General features: G+C 47.2%; 1 protein-coding gene across 2 annotated transcripts in view; it reads left to right on the plus strand.

Moving 5' to 3' along the window:
• The window catches only part of MAVS (mitochondrial antiviral signaling protein), an 80,472-nt gene extending 57,961 nt beyond the window's left edge, over nt 1-22,511 (plus strand). The window contains exons 6-10 of one of the 2 annotated variants that reach the window (XM_082243573.1): nt 329-439; nt 7,904-8,014; nt 8,216-8,299; nt 15,810-15,911; nt 21,584-22,511. In XM_082243573.1, the coding sequence (XP_082099699.1) occupies nt 329-439; nt 7,904-8,014; nt 8,216-8,299; nt 15,810-15,911; nt 21,584-22,213 (1,038 nt within the window). In that variant the 3' untranslated portion in view covers nt 22,214-22,511. The remainder of the gene's footprint in view (nt 1-328; nt 440-7,903; nt 8,015-8,215; nt 8,300-15,809; nt 15,912-21,583) is intronic. The other variant, XM_082243572.1, reaches the window with a different exon arrangement.
• The last annotated feature ends 208 nt before the right edge of the window (nt 22,512-22,719 follow it).

Consider the following 22,719-nt stretch of genomic DNA (forward strand, 5'->3'; position numbering starts at 1 on the left):
CTTGGAAGCGAGCCTGCATGGGCTTTCCCAAGGGGCACCCAATGGAGAAGAGAGGCTTGGACCGCCAGGGGGGACCTCAGTAAAAGCATTGCACAGAGCAGGTAAGTATGACATGTTTGTTGTTTTTATTTAAACAAAAAACAAGGGTTTACAAAACCAGTTAAACCATAATGTATTTTTTTGTGCAAATAAAAATTAAGTAAGTACAGCACAATGGTGAAAAATGAATATGGTGCTAAGAAGGGAGGCCCCATAACAAACAGGAGGAGGACAGAGGTGGCTTGCCATAGCTCTCGATTGATAATGGCATCATTACTCTTTCTATAAGGTGGTTCGAAGTGATGCGTCCAGTCCCTCCAGCTCTCCTAGTAGCAGTATGGGTGAAATTAACAAAGCTTGGAGGGCGCCACAGCAAAGAGAAGTGCCTGGGTACTCACAGGTAAGACATTGAACATGAGAGAGACTGCAAACCGCTGAATACTTCCTTCCTCTACAAGGCGCCATAACTGTGCCATGCATTATATGTTCCCCGGTGCTTCTCCCTGTTTTCTTAGCCCTTTTACTTCTGCTTCATAATACTTGGTTTTTCAATCAATAAATAACTACTGTATACAAATACCTTGATTTGTTTTATTCACAGGTTACCTCTAACCCTCCTCCAGGCCAGCAGTATACCTCAAATGCCTTTAGCCAACCCCACCCAAAGGAATCTGTCCCAAATCCGGTAAGAGCATTGTCAGTTCTGCAATCATTAACTACAAAATGGCCAATACCACATTATAGCTTTGTTATAGTTTTTTTTAAGGAGATGTAGATCCTACTTGTTATATATATATATATATATATATATATATATATATATATATATATATATATATATATATATATATATATATTTTTTTTTTTACCTTGTGCATCTTCTTTGCAGCCCACCAGTGATGTCTGTTAAAGAAAAAAACACCAGTCCCCCTTGGCACCACCATTATGGCAAGGGCACAAATACTTTATGCTGAAGGGCTCTGCCCACCTTTTGGGTCCTTCGGCACATCTGTGCACGCGCAGGTGATTTTCCATGCATACGCAAAGATGGTGCAGGTTTGGGTCCTGGGACCACCCTTTTAGCTGTCTTTGCGTATGCACGAGAAACGCCATGGAAGCACAGATGCTTGGGGAAATCCAAACATGCACAGTTTTGCCATAGAGCTCACTCAGGACCTGAAGCTCTGCAGCATATCTGTGTATTTGCATGCCTGAAATGGGGCACAAAAACCTCATTCTCAACTACTATGCGAGAAATCCTAAAGTGCTTCTTTACAGTGCAATTAAATGGCAACAATTTGAAAAATGATGTCCAATTGTAAGAGAGGGAATGCGGGAGGATGCAGGGCAACATGAAATATACTTTAGGGTAAGGTCCACTTTAAAATGGATACTTGTAATGTTCATCAGAAGCACATGTGATGACAATGGAGGCGCAGAATTGGGAGACAGGGACAGGGATCCTAGTGCCTAAACTAGGATCTTCAGATATTTAAGCGGCAGATTTCAAAATATTAAAAATGCCTTTTGAAATATTACCAAGTCAGTGGCGTTGCTATGGGCGTGTGAACCGCACCCGGCTGACACCATCCCAATCGTGACAGTGCACAGAATGGCACGCTGGCACCGATCGCATCATTTACAAGGGCTGGTTTGGGAGCACACCCTGACTGTGTACTGTCAGCTTGAAACTAGCCTTCCCAGAGCTCTACAGGGCACTGTGGCCGGTGAGACAGGATACAGCCTGATTGTACCAGCCTGCCCAGAGTCTACTGCTCTGTCCTGCTGTCACTCTGCAATGGCGGGACAGAGCACTGCGGCAGGTTTGGGGGGGGGGCTTGTGGAGCGGCGTGGCGGTGAGGTAAAACATAGTGTCATCCCCCATGGGTGGAAGGGTGACACCATGTTTTACTGCATCAGGTGACACCCAACCCTACTGACGCCACTGATCAAAGCTGATGGGATAGCTTTCCAAATTTAAGGGCAGAGATAGCAACAAAAACACTTTTGTTTATTTGAAGTGGGAAGAGTTTGAACCTCTGTCCGATGAGTAGGTCTGTCTGTACCTTGCTGTTTTAGGGCTAATTCACACCAGAGGGCTCACATTAAGGAGCACAAAATGCACATGCTGGCTTATGTTGTGCATATACCCATCGCATTGTTTCCATTTTTTTTTTTTTTTAACGTTGACTTCATACTTCATTTAACATGAAAGGTGATGTGCAAAAATGAAACGCATCCTAAAGTGTATACCAATGTGGCACATTGGTGTGAACAGAAGATAAAAAGGACATAAGGCAAATTGCTCTTAATATGCTTTGGGACTGTGTTGGGCAATACAGCCGAATGGGGCTGGGGTGATCGAGCACTTAATGACACCCCACAATCCATGTCCTGGTAGCAATAGGATTACAATTTATGGAAAATATCTCCAGTGTAGTCACTGACCGCAAAACTCCCAAAACCTTTTCCACTGTATCCAAAATTGGAGTGTAACGGATCAACCAGCACCCCTGACGGATGCACCTAGTGCTTCCCGAGGGCTCCAAGCACTCCACCAGACACCATATCCGCCTCAGACCCCACGAACCTCCGCAGCTTGGTCGGGTCTCGCCGCCTCTACCAACCCTGGACCTACGACAAGGCTCCAGGTTCCTGTGGGTGAATCTCTTTCCCCAGAGAGTGCAGCAGAACAAGCTTACACAAGCTCTTACAAGAGCTTAGTGATTATCCAAGGGAGTATGGAAGACCATAGCAATCCCTTGTAGCATATTCCCCCAATAAGAGACAGGACTCTAGATTGAGGGTGAACTACAACTCTTTATTGAACAAGAAACAGACTTTTACACAGTTTTCCCCCACAAGGTAACCGCCCAGGTGGACCTTGTGGAGAACGTGACGTGACATTCACAATCCAATAGAAACAGGGTTTAAAATTGTCATTCCCATACAGTGTGCACAATCTCTCCCCCCTAACCTAAACAAATTATCTAGCCATCTGGACAGAACAATGTGAGGTCATTAACATTAGACAATGGGACGGCACAATCCACATTCCCTCCCAATACACAAACAAACAATAGGACAAGGCTGCCAGTGACAGTCTGTGTGTCTCTCTCACATTGAAGCAGGAATACACATTATCCCAATCCACAAACAATAGGGAAAGCCTGTCTGACATTGAGGGATATGTAATACACACATTATTTAGGATTTACAGATTTCATGGCAATGGGAATAAATCTTCATATTTCTATATGGAGATATTGCTGACAAATATGACTGTCCCATCTGAAGCAATTCAAACCATTAATTATCTGTTTATTTACTTCCAGTGACGGTGAATACTGTCCCATGGAGTAAAAGAGTTCTCGCTGCATTTGGACTTTTAACTTTATTTTCTACTGTAATAACTGTAATAACTTTAAACATATTCTGATAAAGGTGACAAGCGCTCCATCCCAGTGTCCGTCTGTGTTGAGTTCAGAGTCTAGAGCTAATGCTGGAGTGGGACACCAGCATTAAAAATTTAATTTGTGGGGGGCTGAGGTGAGCAAATGGGGGGAGGGGGGGGGAGTAAGTTTGTGCATAGGTGAGGGCAGTGGGGGAGCAAGTGTCAGCTGATGCAGCTGCATGGAGAGATGGAGAGTTTAGCTGTTGTGGGGGAAGGGCCAGGAGGTGGCTTCAGAAATAATCTGTGGGAGAAGGGTGCAGGGGTGAGCTATGGATTTGGGTGCAGAAGTGTCCTCTGAGCCCTGCACTCTATGCCTAACACCCTCCTGTATATTATGTAGTCCTGTGCCCAGCGCTCTGTGTATTATGCAGTCCTGTGCAAAGCGCTCTGTGTATTTTGTAGTCCTGAACCCAACGCTGTATGCTATGCAGTCCTGAACACAGCACTCTATTATGTAGTCCTGTGCCCAGCGCTATTTATTATTTAGTCCTGTGCCCAGCGCTCTGTGTATTATGTAGTCCTGAACCCAGTGCTCTGTGTATTATGCACTCCTGTGCCTAGCGCTCTGTGTATTATGCAGTCTTATGCCCAGCGCTCTGTGTATTATGCAGTCATATGCCCAGCGCTCTGTGTATTATGCAGTCCTACGCCCATTGCTCTGTGTATTATGCAGTCCTGTGCCATTTGCCAAGAAAAAAAATATGTCCCTGGATTTCATGTGAAAAATATGGTCCCCTTATTCTATAGTGAAATATTAAGCCTATCCTTGCTGCAATACTAAATGCATACCCTACCCAGAATTAGAATTTGAGGTTCTAGGTGGGCACTAGGAGGTTTTTGCACCAGCTTTTTTATCACTTCAGAGCCCTGGTGCCCAACTTGCGACCAATGGGCCACATATGGCCCTTTTGGCTCTTGTTGTGCGGCCCTTGGGGTCCCAATAGTCTTAATTTTGGTGTTTATTAGGGCCAGTGAAAAAAGAACTGGCTTCTAATAGTTCTTTAATTTTTTGTTTGTTTATTTAGTATTTTTGTTTTGTGCTATAAACCAAAAAAGTGACAATTCTGTAAAAAAAACCCAATATATATATATATATATATATATATATATATATATATATATATATATATATATAACTTTCTGCTATAAAACATTCCCAATCAAAAAAAAATGTAAAAATCAAAATTTTTCTTTATTTTTGGCCAATTTGTATTCTGCTACATACAAAAAAAATCCCAATAAGTGTATGATTGGTTTGCACAAAAGTTACCGCATCTAAAAACTAGGGGGAAGATTTATGTCATTTCTATTGTATTCATTTTTTTACTGGTAATGGCGGCGATCAGCGATTTTTAGCAGGAATGCGACATTGTGCGGACAGATTGCACACCTAACTGACATTTTTGACACTTTTGGGGACCAGTGACATTTCTACAGTAATCAAATGCTAATAATATGCATTGTTACTGTACTAATAACACTGACAGGGAAGGGGTTAACATCAGAGGCAATCAAAGGGTTAAATGTGTCCCTAGGGGGTGTTTTCTAACTGTGGGGGGGGGGCTTTCTGCATGAACACAGAGATTTGTGTTCCTAAATAAAAGGAACACAAGATCCCTGTGTTCATAGTTGACAGAACAGAGGTCTGCTGTGTATACAATGGTAGACCACCGTTCTGTCTCCACGAGGAGCGATTGCGGGTGCCCAGCGGCAATTGTGGCCGCCAGACCCGCTGATCGGCTTCCTCTGTGGGAAATAGGTGCACGCGTGCACCCCTGCTAGCGGTCCCGCAAAGCGATGTACACTTGCGTCGCTTCATGGTACAGAGCTGACCTGCTGCAGTAAAACTGCGGCGGGCGGTCAGATCAGGGCCGGCCTTAGGTGTTCAGGCGCCCTGTGCGCGCTAATCCTGTGGCATCCCCCCCCCCCCCATCCTCGCCTCTCGCATCCCTAAACATGCCTGTATCTATTGAAAAATTATTTAAGAGTATAATTGTTGCTAATTGACTGCAAGTGGGTGCAGCAACAAGATAAAAACAGGGAAGAAATCAGCGCAAAAATAGTATTTAACCTAAAATGATATATAAATATATCACCCAAATCTGTTTCTGTTGTAAAAAGTGCACAGTGCAAAATTAATAATTAAATCTGCATGGCTACTACAGTATACATATCATATACCACTACTAGATAAATAATAATTAAATATTCATAACCTCTACAATGTGCAAAAAATGAATCAACATAGCGTGATTCCATAAAATACATAGGCTTTTATTTAGGTCTGGTGAGTCAGTTTGGGGTGATTGGTGGAAGCAGCACATAGGGTGCTTTTTTGGTGCACATCTTCCGAAGATTTGTCACCATAAATATTTATTTGCACTTTTTTGCACATTTTCTTGCACCTTTTTGGCACTTCATTGGACTTTTCTTGGAACTTTTTTATGTTCACTAATAACTTACCCCCCCTAACATTAGAGACTCCCCCACAGAGCCCCCCTTACATCGTAGACCCCCCCACGGAGCCCCCCCCTTACATCGTAGACCCCCCACGGAGCCCCCCCTTACATCGTAGACCCCCCACGGAGCCCCCCCTTACATCAGAGACCCACACAGAGCCCTCCCTTACATCAGAGACCCCCCACAGAGCCCTCCCTTACATCAGAGACCCCCCAGAGAGCCCTCCCTTACATCAGAGACCCCCCACAGAGCCCTCCCTACATCAGAGACACCACACAGAGCCCCCCTGACATCAGAGACCCTCACAGAGCCCCCCTTACATCAGAGACCCTCTTACATCAGAGACCCTTACAGAGCCCCCCTTACATCAGAGACCCTCAGAGGCCCCCTTACATCAGAGAGCCCCCACAGTGCTCCCCTTACATCAGAGACCCCCTCAGAGCCCCCCTTACATCAGAGACCCCCTCAGAGCCCCCCTTACATCAGAGACCCCCACAGAGCACCGCTTACATCAGAGCCCCCTTTACATCACAGAGCCCCCCCCACAGAGCCCCCTTTACATCAGAGATCACTACAGACCCACCTTACATTAGAGACCCCCCCCCCACAGAGCTCCCCTTACATCAGAGACCCCCACAGAGCCCCCTTTACATCATAGACTCCCACAGAGTCCCCCTTACATCAGAGACCCTCAGAGCCCCCCCTTACATCAGAGACCCCCAACAGACCCCCCCTTACATCAGAGACCCCCCCCCCACAGACCCCTCTTACATCAGAGAACCCCCCACAGACCCCCCCCTTACATTAGAGCCCCCCCCCCACAGACCCCTTACATCAGAGACCCCCACAGACCCCCCTTACATCAGAGCCCCCTTACATTTATTACATACTGGGGCAGGAGAGAGCTTACTTACCCCAGGATGAAGGCTTACGCTGTCTGCAGCTTTTCTTCTGTGTTAAAGAGGAAGTAAACCCTTCTCTGCAACTTTTACCTATAGGTAAGCCTATGATAAGGCTTACCTATAGCCTAGGTACTGTAAATATCTCCTAAACATGCACCGTTTTAGGAGATATTTACCTTACATGCAGCCAGTGATGTCACTGGCGCATGCGCTCTGAAGGAACGGCCGCTGGTGCCGTTCCTTCAGAGCCCCGTGCCGTGATCATCGGCTCCCGCGCGCGGGAGTGACGTCACCGCGGCTCCGGCCAATCAGATGGCCGGATGCCGCGATCCCGGAAGACGGGCGACTGGACATGTCGCCCATCATACAGGTAAGCGGACAGCACGGCGGGGGCTCGTTCTAAGGAAAGTATTTCATAATGAGCTAGTATGCGATGCCTGGGCGGTCTTTAAGTGGTTAAGGTGAAAAACCTTCAGTGCTGCAGCTCCTCCTCCAGATCCTTTTTTCTTACCTACCTTACCTTTTCTTTCTTAGTATGGATGTAGGGATGTGCACAAGCGCATCGGCTCCAGCCACTGTCCCTTTCTTCATTGGACAGATTGATATCAGCAGGAGCCATTGGCTCCCGCTGCTGTCGATCAAAAGCTGTGTCAAAATAGCGGGGGGGGGCAGGGCCAAGTCCCACTGTCTGAGTCAATGGACGCAGCAGCAGGACTTGGAAGCGAGCCTGCATGGGCTTTCCCAAGGGGCACCCAATGGAGAAGAGAGGCTTGGACCGCCAGGGGGGACCTCAGTAAAAGCATTGCACAGAGCAGGTAAGTATGACATGTTTGTTGTTTTTATTTAAACAAAAAAAGAGGGTTTACAAACCCTTAAGCCATTATGTATTTTTTTGTGCTAATAAAAATTAAGTAATTAAATAAGTACAGCAGAATGGTGAAAAATGAATATGGTGCTAAGAAGGGAGGCTCCATAACAAACAGGAGGAGGACAGAGGTGGCTTGCCATAGCTCTCGATTGATAATGGCATCATTACTCTTTCTATAAGGTGGTTCGAAGTGATGCGTCCAGTCCCTCCAGCTCTCCTAGTAGCAGTATGGGTGAAATGACCAAAGCTTGGAGGGCGCCACAGCAAAAAGAAGTGCCTGGGTACTCACAGGTAAGACATTGAACATGAGAGAGACTGCAAACCTCTGAATACTTCCTTCCTCTACAAGGCGCCATAACTGTGCCATGCATTATATGTTCCCCGGTGCTTCTCCCCGTTTTCTTAGGCCCTTTACTTCTACTTCATACTACTTGGTTTTTCAATCATTAAATAACTACTGTATACAAATAACTTGATTTGTTTTATTCACAGGTTACCTCTAACCCTCCTCCAGGCCAGCAGTATACCGCAAATGCCTTTAGCCAACCCCACCCAAAGGAATCTGTCCCAAATCCGGTAAGAGCATTGTCAGTTCTGCAATCATGAACTACAAAATGGCTAATACCACATTTAAAGTTTTGTTATAGTTTTTTTAAGGAGATGTAGATCCTACTTGTTAAATATATTTCCTGACAGACTCCATGGCAGCATACGTATCGGGGGTTTGGCCCCGCCTCCAAACCTACCCATAGGACCTCACTCCCATAAATCTTTGCTCCTGTTCAGCACACGTGTTCTTTTTTTGTCCTCCAAAGGATTACCTGATATCCTACCTGAAGATGGATTCCGGGTGATGGATGGCTCTACCAGTCGGGTATGGAGCTCTCCAATAAGCCCCAGCTGCTGCGGGGTATGGAGTAGGGGCGAAGATGTATGCAGCCTTGGCCAAAAAGCCCAGCTGCTGCGGGTGGCCGGTACCCTAAGAATGAGATAAGTCCGGTGTGTGCATCCATCCCTGGTGATCTGCGGTCCGTGAGTACAAAGTCCTCCATGGCAGCTATTTTGTTTATATATTGCTTGCTTGTGCCTGTTATGTCTTACCTGGTTTTTCTCCTGCCTTCCCTGGTGGCTAGTGGTCCGGGGCCGGTCAGCGATTCACTTCCTGACCGGCCTCCGGTGCGCGCTACTGCGCATGTGCGGCGCCTCGGGATCGAGGCTTGGTTCTCGCGCATGCGCCGTGTAAGCACGGCGCATGCGCAGTAAGCTGGCGTCGGTGGCGATCGCTGATGACGTCACCAGGCGCCATATTTAAACCCCAAAGCTGTCAGCAGTGTTGTGTTTGTACACACTGCTGATATTGGGTGTTACACATACGGAAATCGTTCGTTTTGTGGTCTTTTTGCTGTGCGCTGCCGCTCTGCCTGCTAACCTTGGTTCCTGGTGAGTACTGGCCCCAGTTTGGGAGCAACCCCCCCCCCCCCCCCGCTTTGCTGGTTTTTCTGACATGCTGTCCGGCTCATTCTTGTAGGTCAGCATCAGAATGGAAGCTACTTTGCCCTCCGGTGGTCAGCCCGCCCCTAACAGGTATTTGGGGCTTCTTGGTGGGGTTGTGGGTTATAGGGGGTGGGGGTAGGAACTCAAGTGTTCCTAGCTTCCTGTCTGTGTTTTTTCTGTTTTTTCTCTTGTTCACAGCCCTCCTCGTTCAGAGACTAGGCACTCTTCTCAAAGAAGTGAAAGGCGCTCAAGCTCTCGCCACCGGCACTCTACTGGAAAGTCCCGTTCGGGCTCACATCATCATAAAGCGTCCACTTCAGCCAGCCACGCACAGAGACCTGACAAAGCAGGTTGCAGAGGCTGTGGCGCTAGTGTCCCGGAGAGGAAGCTTTTCTGTGACAGATGTTTCTCCCAGGCTGCGGGAGAAAGGGATACTTCTGATCAACGCATTGAGGCTTTGGTTAAGAGAGTGGTAAAGGACTCTTTGGCAGAGTTGGGTGTCAGTCGTTCTCAAGACACTGCAACGGCTTCCCCAAGCCCTTCCCCTGTAGCAATACAGGTACAGGAAGATTTCGAGTCGACCCACACAAGCCATCAGTCGATGCTCTTGTCGGGTAGCGACTCTGAAGATGAAGATCCCTGCTTGGGCTTTGAATATTCCTTGGTGCCTTCCCTGGTTAAAGCGGTCAGAGAGACCTTAAATTGGGAAGAGTCAGCTGTTCCCCCTCCCAAGCAGAAGAAGTACTTTAAACAGCTCAATAAGGAGCGTGTTAATTTTCCCTTCCTGGGAGAGTTGGGTGAAATCATCTTAGAGGAGTGGAAAAAGGTGGAACGAAAGAATTCCTTAGTATCCAAGATGGCTAAACTTTACCCCTTCAAAGAGGATGACGTGAAACATCTTGAGTCTCCTCCCCTAGTTGACGCAGCAGTCATGAGACTGGTCAAGCACGTGACCCTTCCATTAGAGGATACGGTCTCATTTAAAGACCCGTTGGACCGAAGGATGGACTCTGATTTGAAGAGAATCTACCTTACAGCAGGTATGGCCTGTAAACCAGTCCTGGCTTTGGCTGCTCTATCCAAAGCCATGGAGTCTTGGGCTGATGTGGTAGACGAATCGGTCAGATCGGTTTCGGAGGAGGTGGCCAGAAGCGCTCCAATCCAGGAGCTTAGGCTGGGCGCGTCGTTCCTTGGGGAGGCTTCCATAGACTTGATCCGTCTATTGGCAAGAGTTATGCTGTCCTCGGTCACAGCTAAGAGAGCTCTTTGGCTCCGCCCTTGGGTTGCGGATCCGGCATCAAAGCAAGTTTGGTGCCGTATTCCCTTTGAGGGGTCCTCCCTTTTTGGGAATAAACTTGACGAGGCCATAACCCGGGCTACAGGCGGTAAGTCTGGGTTTCTTCCCCAGGATCGGCGCCAGTTCAACGTCAAGAAAGGACAGCCTACCAGAAAATTTGTGCCTGACCGGGCCAGGGAAGCTCGTTCTTATAGACCTGGTCGGGAGTTCAACCGGAACTGGAGATCAAGACCGTCTTCCAGGAAGACGACAAAGAACGTCTCCTCGGGGGACCGTGAGCCCACTAAGTCCTTTTGAAGGTGGGCCCGCTCAGACATGTCGGGTGGGTGCGCGTCTACGCTCCTTCCGACATGTCTGGGCGGCTTCGATTCAGGACCCCTGGGCCGTCAGGACGGTGTCTTCAGGCCACAAGTGGGTCTTCAAGGAGAGGCCAGGCTCAAGGTTCCTGCCTACTGCCATACCATGCCTAGAAGAAAGGCGTCAGATTTTGTTTTCTTACGTCGAAGCTCTCATTGCTCAAGGGGCTGTCATCTCCGTTCCAGAGTCCGAGCGAGGCCAAGGAATATATTCTCCGCTCTTTCTGGTCCAAAAGAAGAACGGATCATGGAGACCAGTAATAGATTTGACCTTCTTGAACAAATTCATAAAAAAAGAAAGGTTCAAAATGGAGACCCTGTTGTCCATACAGCAGTCAGTCCAGCCGGCAGATTGGATGGTGTCCATCGACTTGAAAGACGCCTACTTTCATGTCCCTGTGGACGAAGATTTTCAAAGGTTTCTCCGGTTCGAAGTGGGAGGATTACATCTTCAGTTTATCTGTCTCCCATTCGGGCTCTCAACATCTCCACGGACCTTTTCAAAAATCTTATTGGCCGTGGTAGCCCTACTGAGATTGAAAGGTATCCGTCTTCACCACTATTTGGACGATCTACTCCTGTTGTCCCAAGACAGAGATCAACTATTAGTTCATCTGGAGCAGGTCGTGTCCACTCTCCAGAAGTTTGGTTGGTTACTCAACAAGGAGAAGAGTCACCTGATTCCAACTCAGTCCCTGATCTACTTGGGCGCTCTGTTCGATACAGAGAAGGCGACTATCTCTCTTCCAGAGGAAAAGATAGGGACTCTTCGAGACAGGATTCGCTTTGCCCTCTCATCCTCTCATCTTCAGGCACGTCAATGCCTGAAGGTGATCGGGACTATGGTCGCAGTAGTCCCCATGGTGAAGTGGGCCCTGTGGAGGATGAGACCCTTTCAGAAGGGATTCCTTCAGCAATGGGATACGTGGCATCTGGATCAACGCATCTTCTTAACCCCTTCAATGAGAGCGAGTCTCCCCTGGTGGTTATGCAGAGACCACCTGCTGAACTGCCACTCTCTGAAGCCAGCTCCGTGGGTAGTGGTTACCTCGGACGCCAGCAACATAGGCTGGGGTGCCCACTGTCTGTCGGAGGTGGCACAGGGCAGGTGGGAGTTTTCCACTCGAGGAATAGTATCCAACATACTAGAACTCCGAGCAGCATTCCAAGCTCTTCGAGCATTTGCTCACCTGACAAAAGACCAACCTGTCATGCTGCGCCTGGACAACACCTCAGCAGTGGCATACATCAGGAAACAAGGGGGAACACGCAGCTGGTCCCTATTGAGGGAAGTGGAGCCGATTATGTCCTGGGCACAGAAAAATCTCTCGAATCTTTCAGCGGTTTATGTTCCAGGAGTCCAGAATGTCAAAGCAGACTTCTTGTCCAGAGTGGATCTGGACAACAACGAGTGGTCCCTTCACACGGAAATGTTCAACTGGATCCTAACATTGGGGTTTTCTCCAGAGGTAGACCTCTTCGCCTCCCCCTGCAATCACAAACTGCCGAAGTACTACTCAAGATTCAGAGATCCACAAGCATCAGGGATAGATGCACTCTCGGATCAGTGGAGATTCCACAGGGCATACGCCTTCCCACCAATTCCGATTGTGTTGCAGTTCCTTCGGAGACTCAGGTCGGAGCCAGTGGAGGTAGTGGCGGTGATTCCCTTCTGGCCGAACAGGCCATGGTTTCCCCTTCTGACACTACTCAGTGTCCGAGACCCAATTCCGCTACCCTTCAGACCGGATCTGTTGTCCCAGGGGTCTGTGCTCCATCCGTGCCCAGACCGTTTACATCTCAGGGTCTGGATGTTGAGAGGAGGAGGTTACAGGCTTTAGGCTGTCCAGAAACGGCAATCTCGACATTACTTAGTGCTAGAAGAAGCTCAACGAACAGGGTGTATCAGAGAATTTGGGAAAAATTTTCTGCACAACTGAATACAAGGCCTAATCCTCAATCTTCAATTAAGATCCAGGATGTATTGAGCTTTCTCCAATCAGGACTGGATTTGCCTCTATCAGTGAGTTCGCTCAGAGTCCAGGTCTCGGCTATTTCCGCTTTTACAGGGATCTCCTGGGCCACTCATGCCCTAATTCGTCAGTTCTTCCAAGGGGCAGTGAGAATCAGACCTCAGAGAAAACCCAGGTTTCCCAAGTGGGATCTGCCACTAGTTCTGGATTTCCTGGCGTGTCAGATTCAGGACATGTCTGATTCCTTGACCATAAGAGAGCTTACACTGATAACAGTGTTTCTAGTAGCTATAACCTCAGCAAAGAGAGTGTCGGAAATTGGGTCCTTTGGGACACAAGAGCCTTTCTTAACCTTTTTTCCTGACAGAGTGGTGCTCATCCCCATGCTGGATGCGAGACCAAAAAGGACTTCTGTCTTCCATGAAAACATAGAAACAGTATTACCAACCTTTAGACAGGAAGAGGAAGAATCTTCGGTTCATCCGCTGGATGTTGGAGTGTGTATTAAGAAATATTTAGATGCCACTTCCTCTTTCAGAAAATCAGAACATCTCTTCGTTACCTTCTATGGAAAAAACAAAGGTTCAAGAGCCTCGACGAGATCCATTTCCTCTTGGATCATCCAGACCATCCAGTGGGCTTATAGGGCTAAGGGCTTGACCCCTCCAGCAGTAGTTACAGCTCATTCGACGCGGAGCATCTCTACCTCCTGGGCAGTATCCAGACATGTGGCTCCTGAAGTCATTTGCAGAGCAGCGTCGTGGTCCTCTATTAACACTTTCTTATCCCATTACTGTGTTGAGCCAGCGGCTCTTTCTTCTGTGAATTTCGGTTTGCAAGTCCTGTCTGTTTGACAAAATGCATTAAACTTTTCTGTTCAGCACCTGCCCACCCTGTGTGTACGGCGAGTTATTTCCCGATACGTATGCTGCCATGGAGTCTGTCAGGAAAACGGAAAATTTATATCAAATACTTACCGTAATTTTCCTTTCCTGATGGACTCCATGGCAGCAGGAGTTCCCTCCCGGATTTCTGTGGAGGATAGTTACAGAACACGTGTGCTGAACAGGAGCAAAGATTTATGGGAGTGAGGTCCTATGGGTAGGTTTGGAGGCGGGGCCAAACCCCCGATACGTATGCTGCCATGGAGTCCATCAGGAAAGGAAAATTACGGTAAGTATTTGATATAAATTTTCCGTTTTTATGATCTTGTGCATCTTCTTTGCAGCCCACCAGTGATGTCTGTTAAAGAAAAACATCAGTCCCTCTTGGCACCACCATTATGGCAAGTGCACAAATACTTTATGCTGAAGGACTCTGCCCACCTTTTGGGTCCTTCGGCACATCTGTGCACGCGCAGGTGATTTTCCGTGCATGCGCAAAGATGGTGCAGGTTTGGGTCCTGGGACCACCCTTTTAGCTGTCTTTGCATATGCGCGAGAAACCCCATGGAAGCACAGATGCTTGGGGAAACCCGAACATGCACAGGTTTGCCATAGAGCTCACTCAGGACCTGAAGCTCTGCAGCATATCTGTGCATTTGCATGCCTGAAATGGGGCACAAAAACGTCATTCTCAACTACTATGCGAGAAATCCTAAAGTGCTTTTTTACAGTGCAATTAAATGGCAACAATTCGAAAAATGATGTCCAATTGTAAGAGAGGGAAGGCGGGAGGATGCAGGGCAACATGACATATACTTTAGGGTAAGGTCCACTTTAAAATGGATACTTGTAATGTTCATCAGAAGCACATGTGATGACAATGGAGGCGCAGAATTGGGAGACAGAGACAAAGGGTTGTCATCCAATAACAGGAGGTGCCTAAAGTAGGATCTTCAGATATTTTTTCATCGAAGCGGCAGATTTCAATATATTAAAAGTGACTTTTGAGATATTACCGAGTCCAAGTCAGTGGCGTTGCTATGGGCATGTGAACCGCACCCGGCTGACACCATCCCATTCGTGACAGTGCACAGATTGGCACGCTGGCACCGATCGCATCATTTACAAGGGCTGGTTTGGGAGCACACCATGACTTTGTGCTGCCAGCTTAAAACTAGCCTTCCCAGAGCTCGACAGTGCACTTTGGCCAGCTAGACAGGATACAGCCTGATGCACCAGCCTGCCCAGTGTCTACTGCTCTGTCCTGCTGTCACTAAGCAGTGGCAGGACAGAGCACTCCGGCAGGTTGGGTGGTGGGGGGGGGGGGGGGGTCTGTGGAGCGGCGTGGCGGTGCGGTAAAACATAGTGTCATCCCCCATGGGTGGAAGGGTGACATCATGTTTTACTGCACCAGGTGACACCCAACCCTACTGACGCCATTTATCAAAGCTGCTGGGATAGCTTTCCAAATTTAAGGATAGAGAGAGCAACAAAAACACTTTTGTTTATTGGAAATGGGAAGAGTTTGAACCTCTGTCCGATGAGTAGGTCTGTCTGTACCTTGCTGTTTTAGGGCTAATTCACACCAGAGGGCTCACGTTAAGGTGCACAAAATGCACATGCTGGCTTATGTTGTGCATATACCCATCGCAGTGTTTCAATTTTTTTTTTTTTTTAAACGTTGACTTCATACTTCATTTAACATGAAATGTGATGTGCAAAAATGAAACACATCCTAATTTTTTTTTTTAAAGTGTATACCAATGTGGCACATTGGTGTGAACAGAAGAAAAAGGACATAAGGCTAATTGCTCTTAATATGCTTTGGGACTGTGTTGGGCAATACAGCCGAATGGGGCTGGGGTGATCGAGCCCTTAGTGACACCCCACAATCCATGTCCTGGTAGCAATAAGATTACAATTAATGGAAAATATCTCCAGTGTAGTCGCAGACCGCAGAACTTTCCCAAAACCTTTTCCACTGTATCCAAAATTGGAGTAAAAGAGTTCTCACTGCATTTGGACTTTTAACTTTATTTTCTACTGTAATACTGTAATAACTTTAAACATATTGTGATAAAGGTGACAAGCGCTCCATCCCAGCGTCCGTCCGTGTCGGGTTCGGAGTCTGGAGCTAATGCTGGAGTGGGACACCAGCACAGGCAGCAGCCTACATATGAATCGGTAAGAGACCATTCTGCTAATATCTCTTTTCTTTCTATATACAAACCTATATTAGAAAAAAAGGACCTACGCCCTTCTATAGTAGGGTGACCAGATGTCCCTGGTTTCCGGGGACAGTCCCCGGACTGAGGACACTGTCCCCCGGACAAAGTTTGTCCATGGATTCAGGGGCGAATTAATGTATGCAGGGAATCCCATGCTGACTGAGGAAAAGCCTGGTGGCTCGGAAATCGCTGGGCGATCTCTCTGACGCTCCTGCTGCTGTTCAGTGGAGGAGAGGCAGAGCCAAAAATGTAATGTGTGGGGGGCTGAGGTGAGCAGATGGGGGGGGGGGGAGTAAGTTTGTACATAGGTGAGGGCAGGAGGGCAGTGGGTGAGCAAGGGTCAGCTGATGCAGCTGCATGGAGAGATGGAGAGTTTAGCAGTTGTGGGGGAAGGGCCAGGAGGTGGCTACAGAAATAATCTTTGAGAGAAGGGTGCAGGGGTGAGCTATGGATTTGGGGGCAGAAGTGTCCTCTGAACCCTGCACTCTATGCCTAACACCCTCCTGTGTATTATGCAGTACTGTGCCCAGCACTCTGTGTATTATGTAGTCCTGTGCCCAGCGCTCTGTGTATTTAGTCCTGAACACAGCGCTCTGTGTATTATGTAGTCCTGTACCCAGCGATCTGTGTATTATGTAGTCCTGTACCCAGTGCTCTGTGTATTATGTAGTCCTGAGCCCAGCACTCTGTGTATTATGCAGTTCTGTGCCCAGCACTCTGTGTATTATGCAGTCCTGAACCCAGTGCTCTGTGTATTGTGCAGTTCTTTACCCAGCGCTCTGTGTATTATGCAGTCCTGTGCCATTTGCCAAGAAAAAAAATATGTCCCGGATTTTATTTGAAAAATATGGTCCCCTTATTCTATAGTGAAATATTAAGCCTATCCTTGCTGCAATCCTAAAAGCATACCCTACCCAGAATTAGAATTTGAGGTTTTAGGTGGGCACTAGGAGATTTTTTCACCAGCTTTTTTATCACTTTAGAGCCCTGGTGCCCAACTTGCGACCAATGGGCCACCTGTGGCCCTTTTGGCACTTGTTGTGCCGCTCTTGGGGTCCCATTAGTCTTAATTTTGGTGTTTATTAAGGCCAGTGAGAAAAGTATTTTTTTTTTTTTTTTAAACTGGCTTCTAATAGTGCTTAAATACTATCTTACATTTTTGCAGTGCTGTCTTTTTAGCTCTGTCCCCTTTTTTTTTTTTTTTCTTTCCTCTAAATTTTGATATTTTAAGGGAGCTGTTCGATGCACAATTGTGACAGAAGTTATATAGAAGCCCTAGTGATCTCGATCAGTCTCATGTAATTTGTCTCCATTTCATAATTGTCTCCTAAAGTACTGTATATCCCTAATCTCCAACAACTCCAATAGCATGCTTGCAATCTGACAGTTTTCTATAGCCATACATTTACTGAATGTTGTGTTCCACCTTTTAGTGACTTGTTATGGAGCTACCCTGGATGACATCATTAAAGATCTCACTGAGGGGAATGGTACTTTTCTTCCTCAGGCTACTAAGGGCAAGGAACCTCGTTGTGAACGTGGGTCTTCCTTCTCACCTCCCAAAAGTTTTTTTTTTTTTGTCCCTCAGGGTCGACTGACAAGGGCTCAAAGCCTTTTAGGGCCTCTTGAGGAGGATCCAAACTAACCTGGTCTGGCAAGCCAAGATTGGGCTTCTCCAGAACCGTGGACAAGGCTCCTTCAGCATGAAGGTGTGCCCTCACCCATATCGGGGGTAGGGGGATGTCTTTGCTGGTTTACGGACCCGTTGTAATGTTCCGGTACCTTTGGTACCCTAAATTACACTTTCCACAAGTGTATGCGCCCCACCATTTACTTTTGGAAAGGTGCGCATACACCTTTAAGACTGGAGCTGTCATCACCCAGCGCCGGACTAGATGGCTATTTAAAGCGCCGGTTCTCACTCACATGTGTTCGTTCAAACACCCGTACCTGGATGCTAACCTTGCTTGAAGCTTCCATGCTTGCAAGCTCACCTCGCTGACGGAACCTCGCTGCGCTGATCCCTGTATCCCGCTACTGGATCATCCGCCTCTCCTGAACCACCCTTCGGCTGTATCGCTAATAGTGCTAAGTACCCCGCAGGGGAATTCTCTATAAACTTATACTAAGCTTACACTATCTAGCTCTGCATAGTAAAGACTGTTTATCACATCTGCATAACTAGATTGCTAGCTCTTGAGGCTACTGCTACTTTCCTGCACTGGGTTGATCACTCTTGTATGTCCACCTGCTACTCTGTCATCTGCTACCATACATGACTGCTAAACCTTCCTGCATCCATCTGCTACTGTCTCACCTTCAAGTGTCTATCACCTACCACCTTCACTCAACCTATCCCTCAAACCCTCATCATTGTGTTACCACATACATAAAATCACACTAGGAACCAGCTTGCTAATTGTGTGTATTTACTGGCTGAAATAAGACCTTCCACACATGATGAGTCATTGAGGTTGGGAATGGTATCTCAGCATATCTCTTACATGACTACTGATGTGGAACTATTTCTGCAGCTGAAAATCCACACCATATAAGAAACGCAGAAGCGTTACACCCGTGGACTTCCCCTAGTGCAAGACAAGTGGGTCCACTAAGTCATTCGGTCCGGCTACAAGATCGGGTTTCGCTCTTGTGCCCCGGCAAGGTTTTTTCCTTCCAACTTGTGCCTGTCCCCAGACCGCTTACAGGGCCTGTTTCGGGCGGTACGAGACCTGTTCCTTCAAGGGGTATTTGTCCTGGTTCCGACTTCGGAACGTTTTCAGGGTTTTTACTCAAACCTGTTCACAGTCCCCAGGAAGGAAGGCAAAGTGCATCCAATCCTGGACCTCAAGGCGCTCAACTGCTTTGTGTGGGTACAGAAGTTCAGAATGGAGTCTGTTCGAATGGTGGTGGCATCCCTGCGTCAGGGATATTTCCTCGCCTCCTATCGATAGCCTAACTTCACATTCCAATATGTGCCAGTCACCAGCTTTTTTTCCGCTTTGCTGTGGGAGAGGAGCATTATCAGTTTGTGGCGTTACCCTTTGGTCTCGCCTCTGCTCCTTGGGTCTTCACAAAAGTGTTAGCCCTGGTGTTAGCTTTGCTATGCGAATGGTGTATCAGGGTACTGGGTTACTTTGACTATTTCCTTCTGCGAGCGGAGTCTCCCTCTGCTCTGGTGGAAATCCTGGAGATTACAATATGAACTCTGCGGGAGCTTGGCTGTATTCTGAATTTTCAGAAGTTCACTGTTGCCTGGTTGGCCAATGTTTTATCCTTAGTAAATTTTTGGTTGTTCCCACCCCTCATGTTTAACACTGCTTTGGGATGTCCCAATGGTTATGAATACCAGGAGTTGTGTCTGTCAACGAATGAAAGAGAAAATGGGATTTTTGACTTACCGTAAAATCCATTTCTCTGATGTTCATTGACAGACACAGCACCCACCCCTCTGTGGTGGTGTTATTCTCCTGACACTGCTTGTAACAAAACTGAGTTGCTATAGCAGAGAGAGAGAGTATATCCCCAGGGACTGCCCATGGGTGTAGCCATAATTCTTTTCTGCCTTGTGTCCTACTCCTGTAGGCGACAGTATAATCCAATGGTTATGAATACCAGGAGCTGTATCCGTCAATGAACATCAGAGAAATGGATTTTTATGGTAAGTCAAAAATCCCATTATTTTAGCCTGTCTATTTCTCTAATTATGTATTCTACAAAGTGGATGGTTGCCCTTAGATGTATGGACTATGAAATACTGGACTATGTTTTGCTTTCAATAAGTTTTTATTGGTTTAAATGCAAAGGAAAAGAGTACACAATAAAACAGTGTAGAAGACTTCCGTTGTGAAATACATAGGTACAACTTAGAAAACAGAACTAGTGATACCGTCCCCGAAGGGATGCATAATAATAGTCAACAGTTCTAGGTGATACATTGTCTGCTACGTCCCCGACCGGGTGGTCCGGGCCAGGCCCGGACCCGCCCCCTCTCGGCGCCCCGCAGGGGAACACACTGCGCCGAATGGAGGGGGGCGGCTGTCCAGACCCCCACCCATCACCAACCCCCGGCCCCAGGATAGCCATGTAGTCTCAGTATTGCATCAGAAGACAGAACTATAGTGCATAGCAAGGCCGCTCCAGGCGGCACTGTCCAACCCAACGGGGTCCCAAGGGGACCGCATCCGTGAAAGTGTAGATCCACGGAGGTACAGAAAAGAAAAGGAAAAGTAGAAAGAGAAAATAAGAAAGTCCGGGGAGGAAGAAAGAAAATAGAGGAAGTAGAGAGAAAGAGTAAGGGATGGGGACAAGGGGAGGGTGGTGTCCAGGTCTGCCACAAGAAACCATCTAGCCGTGGAGGGCAGCTCCCAGAGGAGCTTACCATGAGAGCCTCTCATGCTACTGGGGTCCCGCCAGATACCTCATCCAGGGTTCCCAGGTTTTCTCAAATAGGGGTAATTTGTCCTGGAGGATCGCCACCATTCGCTCGTTCACCATGATCCAGGTTAATTTAGCTTTGAGCAGTTCTAGTAATATCACTGGGGATCGCCATGAGCGAGCTATGGTGATCTTGGCTGCTGTAAAGATGAGAGCAACCAAACGTTTAGTGTGTTTCGGGGCCATAGTTAAGCTCAAAAGTGCTTGGATAGAGGATTTAGGCAGGTTAACACCAGTAAGAGAATATATGAAATTGTATACTCGGATCCAGAATCTGCGGACCTTGGGGCAGGTCCACCAGATATGCATGACCGTGCCAGACTGACCGCAGCCCCGGAAGCACAAGGGAGAGGCCTCTCGGACCGCCGCTGCCAGCCTGACAGGGACCATGTACCATCTCAGAAGAACCTTATAATTGGCCTCTATCAGAGAGGTATTGATTAGGGATTTTGAGTTCAATACCGCCAACTGGTTCCATTCCACCCTTTCCATCTCCTCCCCCCAGGTCTGCCTCCCATCGGACCATATATGGTAATTTAACATCATCATCATGTAACACTGCATATATTGTAGAGATAAATCCCTTCTGTCTATCAATATTGGTACAAAGGTACTCTAGAGGAGTTGAGGTAGTTATATCGCTGAGGCTCTTCCGAGAGGAAATATAGTGAGAGCTTTGAGTATAACGGTACAACTCCCCTTCCGGGAGAGAGTATTTGTCCTTCATTACAGTTCTGGAGAGAATACCCCTACTATCACATAAGTCTGCTAGACGAAGAAGACCCTTATTGGTCCACCAAGTGAAGGCTAGGGGACAGAAGCCCGGGGGAAACCGTGGATTGCCCAGTAGGGGCGCCAATGGGGCATGAGGAGACCTGAAACCGTGTCGTTTCGCCAGTCGGTCCCATATCCCCAGAGACAGGGACAGGGTGGGACACAGGATCGCGGGGCGGTCTTTTGGCAGTAGCCACAGTAGATGCGGGACTATGTTTTGGTGTATCTTTACACACATTCCTGTCATCCCATGCCCTGAACAGTGTTTGGGTTATTGTCATGTTCTGAACAGTTGCGCCTTTTTTTCTTGTATTCATCAAAGTTTGACAAACCTTTGTTACATGTAAGCACAGATGTGGTTTAACTGGCTTTTGTAATGTTAAGATCTGCTCATGTAATTGTGTGATTCATTTGCAGAGTGTGCAGCCCTCATCATGTAGACCAACAAATGTCGACAAACCAGGAGTGCTGCAGTCTGTTGCCGGTTTTGTAGATGTCACAAGAGAAACTGACGAGGTCTCTCCATTATCAAGGGTGCCTGAACTTGAGATAAGTGTTGATGAATCGAGCAATGGGGGTTCCCAGTATTCAAATTCTTCCCAATCACCTGACGCAAGGGCCAGAAAGGGAAGTCCCACGCCACATGACGTGCTAAAAACAAGCACACCTAGGAATGCAAGCTCAGGCAGCACTCCCAAAAAGAGGCCAGAGGAAAATGAAGGTCCTAGAGGAGCTTCTGGGTCTGTGCATAGCAGGGAACCAAACAGACAAGAGCCAGAAGAGAACAGCTTTGAGCTTTCTAACGACTTGAGTTACTACAGACTTAAGTTCAATGAAGACCCATCAGTGGACCTCCTGTCTGGAAACAATGAGCCGGAACAGAGAACAATGAATACCTCAGAAACCAGGGAAACAAGTGACAGCAAGGCAAATCAAGAAGAAGAAAAGCCCAGGGAGAGCAACCTGCACGATCCTCTTGTTATTGCACTTTCAGCTGTTGTTGTTTGCCTTTCCTTCTACATAGTATGGCTCAAATACAAAACCTAAGACTCTAAAAATCCACTTTTTACCTTTTCCTCTAATGCCACTCCAGAATTCCTTAACTCAATTTATTATATGATTCTGATCATTTTAACATGTACTTATTTTTATACACTGCTTTGTGGGCCATGTCACTTTGATGGAGATGGACAATGGGGGATTGGGGCATGCCTATGGTTATGCAAATAGTGACCCTGGGAAAGTCGCTATTTTCATACTTTCTTTGGGAGGGCTGTGGGTTGAAAACAAATCAGGGACAGGTGTGAGCTTACAGCTTCTGCTGTTACATTACCACTTCTAACTCTTTTAACCACTTAAGACCAAAAGGATTTGCCCCCTTAATGATCAGGCCCTATTTTGCGATTCGGCACTGTTACTTTAACAGACAATTGTGCGGTCGAGCGATTCTGTACCCATATAAAAATTACGTCCTTTTTTCACACAAATAGAGCTTTCTTTTGGTGGTATTTGATCACCTATGTTATTTTTTATGAAAGAGCGACAATTTTGAA

The sequence above is a fragment of the Pelophylax lessonae genome (assembly GCF_965119305.1).
Source record: "Pelophylax lessonae genome assembly, chromosome: 1".
Taxonomy (NCBI): Eukaryota; Metazoa; Chordata; class Amphibia; order Anura; family Ranidae; genus Pelophylax; species Pelophylax lessonae.